The sequence below is a fragment of the Alosa alosa genome, chromosome 7 (genome assembly GCF_017589495.1).
Source record: "Alosa alosa isolate M-15738 ecotype Scorff River chromosome 7, AALO_Geno_1.1, whole genome shotgun sequence".
NCBI lineage: Eukaryota > Metazoa > Chordata > Actinopteri > Clupeiformes > Clupeidae > Alosa > Alosa alosa.
This window is the reverse complement of record NC_063195.1, coordinates 7,620,725-7,632,134: the sequence shown is the minus strand read 5'-3', so window position 1 is coordinate 7,632,134 and position 11,410 is coordinate 7,620,725. Positions and strand designations below refer to the sequence as shown.

General features: G+C 41.2%; 1 protein-coding gene across 1 annotated transcript in view; it reads left to right on the top strand.

Moving 5' to 3' along the window:
* Positions 1-3,605, top strand: part of LOC125297720 (zinc finger protein 135-like) — a 186,744-nt gene extending 183,139 nt beyond the window's left edge. Inside the window, 1 exon segment of the mRNA XM_048248172.1 lies at positions 2,658-3,605. Within this exon segment, the coding sequence (XP_048104129.1) occupies positions 2,658-3,339 (682 nt within the window). The 3' untranslated portion in view covers positions 3,340-3,605.
* The last annotated feature ends 7,805 nt before the right edge of the window (positions 3,606-11,410 follow it).

The following is an 11,410-nucleotide window of genomic DNA, read 5'->3' as shown; positions in this document are numbered from 1 at the left end:
GAGGTATGTGTTTTCTGTGTTTATTTATAATTTGTTTAATTCAGTGCAACAGTCTATACAGCCTATGGACCCAACTGAGAATATTCTTTGTTGTTATGGAGGTATGCAGGTATTAATAATAGCAACAGAATGCAACCGGATAGCAATAACTAGATGGCTATAAGTAATTGTTCATTCAAAATAAATGCCATCGTCACCAGATTTTATGTAGGTGTTAACTATAATGATCTTCTATATCGTGTACAGCAACTATATATATATATTTCAGTTATCTGAAAGTGCTGTATGTAAATCATTTAGGAGGGTGAATAGACATAAAGCTCCAGGACCTGACAACATCCCAGGTGGTGTTGTCAAGGCTTGCGCATCTGAACTGGCTGAGGTATTTATGGACATCTTTAATCTCTCCCTGCTTCAGTCTGTTATCCCTGCATGTTTCAAGAGGTCCACCATCATTTCAGTCCCTGTCTTCTACATTAGATCCACTCCAGTTTGCCTATAGGCCAAACGGGTCCACAGATGATGTGATAGCATTTACTTTGGACACTGCTCTCTGTCACCTGTATAAGAAAAACACCTATGTAAGGAGGCTCTTCATCAACCCGTAGGGGTGTGTGTTAAGCCCCCTGCTTTACTCGTTTACTCGTAGGATGCTGAACTGTTATTCTCTTCCCCATAGCTAATCAACCTGAAACCTCAGAACCCCCACCCAAGCACACAACATACCCCCTCCCCACATGCGCGCACACACACACACATACACACCATTTCATCATCCCCCCTCCCACACACCCCATTACACCCACCCCCCCCCACACACACAAAATACACCATCTTAATTACTACTTTTCAATTTATTCTTTTAAGTTAAGCTGGCTCATATAAGCTCGTATAAGAATTTCCTGACTTAATTTTATGAGTAGATAACAATAAAACTACTTGAATTTGAACTTGAACTATATTGATACATATATTTGAGCTGTGGTATCAAACGTTTGACTGGCAAATGTTAAGTCAAAATGTGTTGATACATCAGCTAGCTAGCTGGTAAAACAAATGTGCTATGTAACACCAGATAAGCTATAGATAAGCTATCTAACACCATCTCATCAACATTTTATTCCAATTTAGAATATTGCAAAGTCTGTGGTAAAAAAGTAAGAATTTCCAAATATTCCCCAGATTAACTTCTCATGGGAAGGTTTTTGGATAAGTTTCTGGAGTTTTACTGATTATTTTGCACCCTTTGTAACTCTGGTCACAACCTTGGAGGCTGAACATGGATTTCCTCATGAACTTGATTAATGTGATTAAAAATTCATAGTGAACATTAATCACACTTTGATTATGAATTATTATGATTATATATATATAATATAACATATGTTGATCGCATACGGTGTTTAGATAAATGTCGGCCTTCAGAAATGAGTAAAGTAATATTATGTTGTGTCACGTATTATTATGAAACACTCAATAGTAAACAGATCACTAAAGGGCACAGTGCCATCAATAACTTAACATGACATTGGATATGTGCTTATGTGTCAGATTTATGAGCATTCATCTGCCGACATGTTGTCTCCAGTTTCCTACTTCCTGTGTGCATCTCTGTTGACATTTATGTTTAGTCCTTTAGACCTTTTATCCAATCAATACAAAATTTACAAAAATGCATGTCTTGTAGGTCTTTCCAGATAGAGGAGCAAAGATGGATAGTGAGGAGTGGATTATTTTCCTGGTTTCTTTTCATGCCCCTTTTTTGGGGAACACAAGTTAGCATTATATCATTGATTGCAATAGGAAAGACAGCTAGTAGTCACACATTACGTCTAGTTATTAATTCACTGGACATTCAATCATTTTATTAACACAACGGTTATGAAGAAATGTGTATATGTAACTGACTCATGTCGAACCTATGTATATTACCAACCTAATTAGTTTCCAATACCCCGATGTTGAGGACAAATTTAGCCTGTAGCTAACACTTACCATAATTATCCAATGTAAAACGTTAGCTTGCTAGCTAGCTAACTGTGGAACTTTAGTATAACATAGCCAATTATCTCGCCTAGTTGTAGGAAATACGTTTGTATTTCAAGTGACAGAATTAAGGGTTGACTTATGTAGGTGACGTTATGTCATAAAGTAAAGCTTGCCGAACTTAGTTATACTCGTTCGTGACACTCCTGTTAGTAAACTGGAAATAGCAAAAAATGTAATGTATGGAATGTAATGGTCACCTTCATCACTTCATGAACACACAGATGACTCTCACACCAACCTTATTTTGTGCCTTTTATTCAAGTTTATTCAAAGATTTAGTAAGCAGCTCCATAGGTTTCCATTCAATCGAAACGATCATATTAACCCCTAAAAGGGGGCGTGTACGTGCAGCACATACAAAGGAAAATCTCTGAGGGTAACTGTTGCATCATAATACGGTACTCTCGGTTCGCGAACATTCTAATCTCATATTTTCTGATCTTTGCAGGAGAAGCCCAAGGGGACGCTGAGGAAACGAGAAACCAGGAGAGCCATCCCACCTTGGACCACTACGTGACTGCACAGTGCAGTGTGACTTCATCCCAGCATTTACATCAGCGATCAGACCTCGTGCAGAAAAAGCATGAATGCTCCCAGTGTCTCAAAAGCTTCGCCGGACCATCCCCACTCGCCTATCATCAACGTATTCACACCGGAGAAAAGCCTCATCAGTGTGCGGAGTGTGGGAAGAGTTTCAGAAGCAGGTTGCAACTCGCCATTCACCAGGTCACACACACCGGAGAAAGGCCCCATCGGTGTGCAGAGTGTGGAAAGGCCTTCGGTCAAGTATCCCACCTGAAGGCTCATCAGATGATCCACACAGGGGAACGGCCGCATCAGTGTCCCGAGTGCGGAAAGGCCTTTCGTCAAATGAGCGACCTTAAGAAACACCTTAGGTTCCACACTGGGGAAAAACCGCATCGGTGCTCGCAGTGCGGCAGAGCGTTTACGCAGATATCCTGCCTCAGGACACACCAGAGGACTCACGCCGGAGTGAAACCGCATCGGTGCCCAGAGTGTGGAAAGACCTTCTGTGAAATAAGCGGCCTCAAGAAACACCGGATCGTCCACACTGAGGAGAAGCCGTACTCGTGCGCTCTGTGTGGAAAGAGTTTCAGGCGCAACGCTGATCTGAAGACCCATCAGCTGGTACACAGCAATGATAAGCCGCACATGTGTTCTCTGTGTGGAAAGAAGTTTAGTCAACGGGTCAATCTTACTAGACACCAGCTGCAGATACACCAGCGAGCGAACACTGGGGACAAAACAAGACGAAAATGCTCTCAGTAGGGCTGAGCAAACACTGGGGACAAAACAAGACGAAAATGCTCTCAGTAGGGCTGAGCCAACACTGGGGACAAAACAAGACGAAAATGCTCTCAGTAGGGCTGAGCCAACACTGGGGACAAAACAAGACAAAAATGCTCTCAGTAGGGCTGATCGAACACTGGGGACAAAACAAGACGAAAATGCTCTAAGTAGGGCTGCTTGAGGGCAGTGGTAGTGTAGTGGTTAAGGAGCTGGGCTAGCGTGCAGTAGCCTGTAGGGTGGTGGTAGTGTAGTGGTTAAGGAGCTGGGCTAGCGTGCAGTAGCCTGTAGGGTGGTGGTAGTGTAGTGGTTAAGGAGCTGTGCTAGCATGCAGTAGCCTGAAAGTTGTTGGTTCAAATCCCGGCTTCCACCGTTGTGCCCTTGAGCAAGGCACTTAACCCCAAGTTGCTCCGGGGACAATGTAATCCCTTGTAATATAGCTGACATATGTAAGTCACTTTGGTCAAAAAAGTGTCTGCTAAATATAATGTAATAATAATGTAATATTGAACAATATAGGGAGAATATCAAATTGTGTTTAGATATTATAAAACGGCAATTAGATAGATAGATAGATAGATAGATAGAAAGATACTTTATTGATCCCTAGGGGAAATTCAAGCCATTTGTCAAGAAGAAGGATGTTTTGGCTGTAGTCCCGTGGATTCATAGTAGGCTATTTTGTTGCTCTGATTAGTTCTATCCAATTGTGTGCAAAGGCCTTTTTCCCCATCTGTATCAGTTAAAACACGGCCCATAATCACGTCCTAATCATACAGTTTCAGACTGATTCTGAGTAGAATCTGAGTAGAATTCAGGATGGCTACATAATGAATGAGCGCTTTTAGACACAATGAGAAATAGTAAATAAAAGGACAGACTGTAATTCAGGGGTTTTCAACTGATTGTGAACCAGGTACTACCATTCTGACTAATTACGTAACTAGGGACTACCATTCTGACTAATTACGTAACTAGGGACTACCATTATGACTAATTACGTAACCAGGGACTACCATTCTGACTATTTACGTAACCCCAGCACCACCACTGAATATGATTCACCCGGTGTGGCACCCAACCGGGTCCGTGTGAAAGAGACTAAAGACACTAATTACAGCATTAACAATAGGGGAGGCTACAACACACGTGGCCCCACTGGAAATAAATAAGCTGGCTTAAGATCTCTCCGTGCATATGGTCCATTGAGACCTCGCATCAATGACGCCCATCAATGACGCAAAGAATGCCGGGGGTGTCGCGTGCCTCCCCACCATATTGAGACAAATTGAGATCAATGACGCACGTCTTCGTCTTCGTCTTCGACAGCTGCAAATGTGCACGGAGAAGCACAGCACCTCCTTAAAGGAACGACTAAGAGGAAGGAGCCTCAACGACACCACCTACTAAACAATGATGGTCAAGAGTTTTAGTTGTAATACCATGTTGTACCATGTTGGGGCACTGTAACACAACCCATGATGGCATGATGCACAATTTGAATCAGAATTTCATATACCTCCTTTAAAGATAACACAATTAAGGTCAAGATACTCCCATTCTCCACTCACTCCACTGGCTCCCCGTCTCCACCAGGATTGAATGTAAAGTTTCCCTCCTCACACACCAATGCATCCATGGACATGCCCCCCCCTCCAAGGAATTATCACCCCACAAAGCACAACACGCTCCCTCCACTCCTCTCACTCAAACCCTAACCCTCCTCATACCCAGAACCAGACTCATGGGAGATGGGGCCTTCTGTGCTGCTGCCCAACGTCTGTGGAATGCCCTCCCTGACACCTTGAGGGAACCACAATCCACTGACTGTTTTAAAAAAGATCTTAAGACATTCCTTTCCAATCCACTGACTGTTTTAAAAAAAAGATCTTAAGACATTCCTTTCCAATCCACTGACTGTTTTAAAAAAAGATCTTTTTAGCGGAGCTTTATGTCCCCTTTAGATGTTTTCTTTAAAACCTTTTTTCTTTTTTTTCTTATTCCTTAAAACTGCTCATCCTTTAGGACTAACCTGTAGTAGCACTTTGAGATCTGTGATGAAAAGTGCATTATAAAATAAAATTATTATTATTATTATTATTATTATTAAGATTTATAGGCATGACTGTTTCAAAGTTGTATTACTAAAGAAAACATGTTACACACAGTAGCTGCTTTCAGATACAACCTCCGCAGTACATGCGGAGCTTTGTCAAACGGAGGTCCGACCCTTCGGGTGATTCAGATAGTGATGTAGTACTCGAGTCCGGTCTCGAGACCAATTTCTGCTTTCTCGGTCTCGTCTCGGACTCGTTCCTTCAAAGACTCGGTCTTGACTCGGTCTCGGACCACAGTGGGAGGAGAAGGACTCGTAATTTCAGACCGAGTCCTCGAGACCAACGCATTTTTTATGTTCATATAAAAAAACAGACAACGTATAACAACAATAATAATAAAATGCAATGTTGACCGGCATTATTTGAAAATGACATCCCATGGTGCAATGCAAAGATACTGCTGTCAGAGCCGTTTATTTATCTCTTTGGCTCTGCTGCCGGTGAGTGTCTGTAGGTCAGCATAGTCCATATTAAGACGTTAAGACTGCTCCTCTAAACAATTCCCAATCTAGCTTAGTCTGTAGGCCTAACTGTTGATTATTAACTGGGGTGATATTAAATTATGAATATTAAAACTGAATTTTTTTTATGGTCTTGGTCTCGACTCGGTCTCGACTCCTAAAGGACTCGGTCTCGACTCGGACTTGCTTCCTCAAAGACTCGGTCTTGACTCAGACTTGACTGTATTTGAAAACCAACAGACTCGGTCTAGACTCACTGCATGCCTAACCTCCATTAATCAGTGGATGAGCAAAAACTTTTTGAAACTAAATGATGACAAAACAGAGGTACTTCTGGTTGGACCAAAACTAAAGCGAGATATTATTCTTAGTAATCTGGGGAACTTGGCACACCAGGTCAAACCAAAAGTAACAAGCCTCGGTGTCATCTTAGATGCAGAGTTAAGTTTTAAGCCCCATATCAGTAAAGTTACTCAGACAGCCTATTTCCACTTGAGAAACATTGCCAAAGTCGCGCCCCTTTTAACTCAACAAGATGCAGAAAAACTAATTCACGCCTTTATCACTAGCAGGTTAGACTACTGCAATGCACTTTTCACTGGTCTTCCCAAAAACATCTAAAGAAATTGGCACTCATACAGAACTCTGCGGCTAGACTTTTAACTAAGACTAAGAAGAGAGAACACATCACCCTGTGTTGGCTGAACTGCACTGGCTCCTATTTCCTATAGAATTGATTTTAAGGTTATGTTAATTACTTACAAAGCTCTGAATGGCATAGCACCTTCATATATCTCTGAGCTTTTAATATCTTATCAACCACAAAGGAAACTTAGATCATCCAATTCTAATCTTTTAATCGTTACCCAAAGTGCTCCACAAACAAAGTGGAGAAGCTGCGTTTATCCATTATGCCCCCAAACTATGGAACACCCTGCCTCTGTACATCAAGCAGGCGAGTTCAGTAAATATTTTTAAAAAGATCTGAAAACATACCTGTACAGGAAAGCTTTTAGTTAACTCATCTTATCCTGTAGACTACATTTTCAGATTATTCTACATCTGCTACTATTGGAGGCGCAGCCAGCCAGAAGCAGATGGGCTCCCCTATTAAGTCAGGTTCTGCTCAAGGTTTCTTCCTGGAATATGGGAGTTTTCCTTGCCACAGTTGCCATATGGCTTTGTGGGGGTAAGAGGGTTAAGGCTGCCAGTCTTATGACGCATTTTCTATATTTTTGATATGTTGCTGAGTATAACATAAACAGCAAAGAAAAGTGATTGATAATGACTGACTGACTATTATTGTGTTACATGCTTCAAATGTAAAGCACTTTGAGCTGCATTCTGTGTATGAAAGGTGCTATACAAATAAAGCTTTATATTATTATTATAGACTCGGTCTCGACCCTTCAAAGACTCAGTCTTGACTCGGACTCGGCATAGGCGGTCTCGTCCCCATCACTAGATTCAGACATGATGCTAACCTGCGGACCTTATGCTGCCATATGTGTGAATCACACACGCTCATTAACATGGCCCAAAGTGTGGCAGCATATCCGCCTGGAAGCTTCAACTGTTGGCTGCAGCAACTCAAGCTAGGTAAAAACAATTGTTTGCAGGGTTTTTTTTCGAGGTTTACTTGGTGACCTCGACAAACAGAGATCTTTGTGAAAAATCACCGGATTTCTCCTTTGCCGTCTCTTAAAAGTGATGCATGAGTGAGGACATCTCATTTCTCATAGATAGATAGATAGATACTTTATTTGGGGAAATTCAAGATATGTCTCTCCTTGGTTCATCCATCCTCCTATTGTGAACAGGACATCTCATTTCTCATATTGTCTCTCCTTGATTCATCATCCTCCTATTGTGAACAGGACATCTCATTTCTCCATCCCATTCTTTCCTCATTTCCTTCACAAAATGAATTAGAAGGAGGGGCTGGAACAGGAGGAAGAAAGGAAGGAGGGGAGGGAGTGAGTATGGACAAATAGAGAATTGACTAGTTGTACAAAAGTGGCCCCACCTGTGGCGCAACTGGCTGGGGCACCTGCACCATACGCCGGCAACCGGAGCCCACCCCTGCTCTCTCTCTCATTCGCTTCCTGTCATTATGACCGCCGCATGTGCCGGCGGTCATATAGGTTTAGTCAGATTTTTTTTTTTTTTTTTTTTTTTCGCATGCCCAAATTTCCGTCAATGATTCCCGGGACACTGAAAGACCGGGGTACACGAAACTTGGTGGACATGTAACCCCACATGGATAGCATGGAACCATCGTTTTTCGTTTTGATCTATAGCCCCTCCGCTGAATTGGACCCCCCGAAAGGAGGGTAGGGCAGACACAGTTTTCTGTGAATATCTCGAAAACCGTAGGGTTTAGGAGGACCATTTTTTTTTGTATGTTGATCTCAAGGGGCCATGTCAACCCATTCCATAACCACTCATTTCATGTATAGCGCCACCTAGTTAAACACAAAAAAGTAAAAATGAGGTGGTGTAATTGAAGGTATCTGTGACCTAACATAGTCAAAACTGCACAAAATTGGAAGTGTAGGATCATTATGACACCCTATGTATGCACGCCAAGTTTTGTGGAATTCCGTTCATGGGGGCCACACAATAAATTAATTTATGTTACTATACACCAACTGGCCTGTAGGTGGCCGGAGACAGTTTTCTGTGAATATCTCGAGAACCGTGGGGCCTAGGAGGTCCACCTTTTTTGTATGTTGGTCTTAAGGGGGCATGTCAACCCATCCCATTACCACTTATTTCATGTATAGCGCCACCTAGTTAAAAAAATTAAAAGCAAAAAATGAGGTGTTTTCATCTCAATATCTCTGGCTGACAAGGTCAAAACTGCACAAAATTAAAAGTAGGATCATTATGACACCCTCTGAATGCATGCCAAGTTTTGTGTACTTTCGTTCATGGGGGCCTTACAATAAAATAATTTATGTGTACATTTAGTGGCGTACACCAACAAGGATTCCCGGGACACTGAAAGACCGGGTACACAAAACTTGGTGAGCATGTACCCCCACATGGATAGCATGGAACCGTCATTTTTCGTTTTCATCTGCAGCCCCCGCTGGACTGGACCCCCGAAAGGAGGGTAGGGCAGACACAGTTCTCTGTGAATCTTTTATGGTATGTTGGTCTCAAGGGCCCACATCAACCTGGCTCATAATCACTCATTTGTGATTTGCCCCGGTAAAAAATGAAAATCAGTAGGATTAAAAGAAAGCCAAAATAAATATTCATCATCATCATCATGGCTGCATTTTCAGTATTGGCGAGAAGTAGTCGTTTGTCCACTAGATGGCGCATCGTTGCAGTGAGACGTAATTTTGTTGGAAGTTAAAAGTGGGTTGGAAAAAACAATGGACGCTTCATACAAGGACTGTAATTTACCGCAGCGAACATCTAATAAGGATAGGACGATGTTCACATGAAGTGTAATTCCCATTTCTTCTTGAAGCCGAAATAAATCTAAGGATGTTTCTCGGACATGCTTGGTTTTTACTGCAGGTACGTTAATCTTGTAATATCAATAAGGACCTAGGTAATGTTACCGTTAGCGTTGGTTGAGTGATGGAGGCATTTGATTGATTGCATTTGTAGAAAACTATAAATGCGGTTATACCAAGCAAATTGATAGCAGCACTGTTTGTATCTTTTCGACTGTCATTTATTGCACATGCTACAAAATCATTCTGTGCAATGGAAGATTTACCAACGTTACACGGTCTGATACAGTTTTGCCTATACATGCGTGAGACTGAGACGCCTGTTTATTTTGTTTTAAGTGCGTGCAGGGTGTGAGAGGGGAATCGATGTGCTTTGATTACAGCTTGGTAGTTGTAGTCTGTGAAATTAAAAAGCACGTGTGAGAGTGAAGTATCCAAACAATGACACCTTCATTTCATTATGGCTGCTTTAGCAAAACACCTTAAGCTACTGTGTAGTGGGTCCCATTTAGAAGTGGCTACTTCATTTGCGCTTTCCTTGACTCATGGAGCTGCGTGAATGTTATTACAACTTTTCGCCACGATATGACAGTTTAAGTCCGCTTGATACTGTAAGGCGTAAGCCATTGGTTTCAAAGGAGATTTTATTTGTGTCGCCAGCATAGCCTATTGACAATTTATGTTGTCAATAGGCCTACCTTATAATCCTACCTGTAGCTTAGGGAAGCTAACAACTTTCTATTAGGATCTAGTTTGTTAGTTACCGTTTTGTCATAACTCCCTGATGCATTTTTGCATTTAGAATAGCCAGAGCGTGTATATCTCAATCGGAAAATTAAACAATATCGGGTGCCTATGGACTAGGCTGGGTGAACCCAGCCTGATCTGCCCGCTATTTATTTTTTGATTTCTTAAAAGATTGAGCTTGGTCTGATGAAAGCCAGACTAGCCATGGACCTCAGTTAAACAATGCAAGGGAACATGAATCAGCCTATATTTGCACTAACAATAACGGACAAAAGCTTTTCAACTTTGGCCCGTTAAAATGTGTATGAACAGTCTAGCGGCGCATTTCATCAAGGCCCATTTGGACATGTCAGTTATTTGCACCACTGGTTAGATGTAAAACAGCATTTCGTTTCAGACTAGGCTACTGTTACTTAATTTGTGCATTAACAATAACGTTTCAGACTACTGTTACTTAATTTGTGCATTGACAATAAAGTATTACATGAACTAAAGATGACTAAAATCTTATGTAGAAGAAGAAACATACACAAAAAATCCATCCATCCAAAAATGACCTTTGTTTTTGATAGCTGTTGAAAACGGCATGGAACTGACAGAGATGTTTTTTTTATAAATACATAAAAATAAATAAATAAATAACATTATGCTGATACCTTTTGCTTTTCCCAAATACAATGTAGCCTACAGGTGTAAGTGACCTTTCATCAATCCAGTTGCAATGGATGAACTGTGATGAACTGCCCTACTTGTGATTGTTTAGAGATTTTAAAGGTTTTATAACAATTCTACATCTTTGGCTATTCTACAATCTCTATTCACCTTTTCAGCACCAGTAGGGTACTTTCTGTGCAGCCGCACACACACTCAGGCATGCCAAACAAGCATACACAAAAGTTTCAAGAGTGGGGGATGGAGTAAAATATGGAGACAAATTGAAGTGTGATTTATTTTCATGAACGGATGTACAGGACTGAGCGGCGGTCATATTTTGTACCGCTATGCGGTACATCTAGTTCTCCACTGTCCTATCATTTGAAGCCCAATATATATATATATATATATATATATATATATATCATTAAAAGCCCAATATATATATATATATATATATATTGGGCTTTTAATGATAGGACAGGACATATATATATAAAAGTAATAATTAGTGTCTATACATCCTTCTTTATCGTAACGTGCTGATTCACTAGGTCCAACACCCAAACCGGGTCTGTAGACAATAACTACATTCAGAATA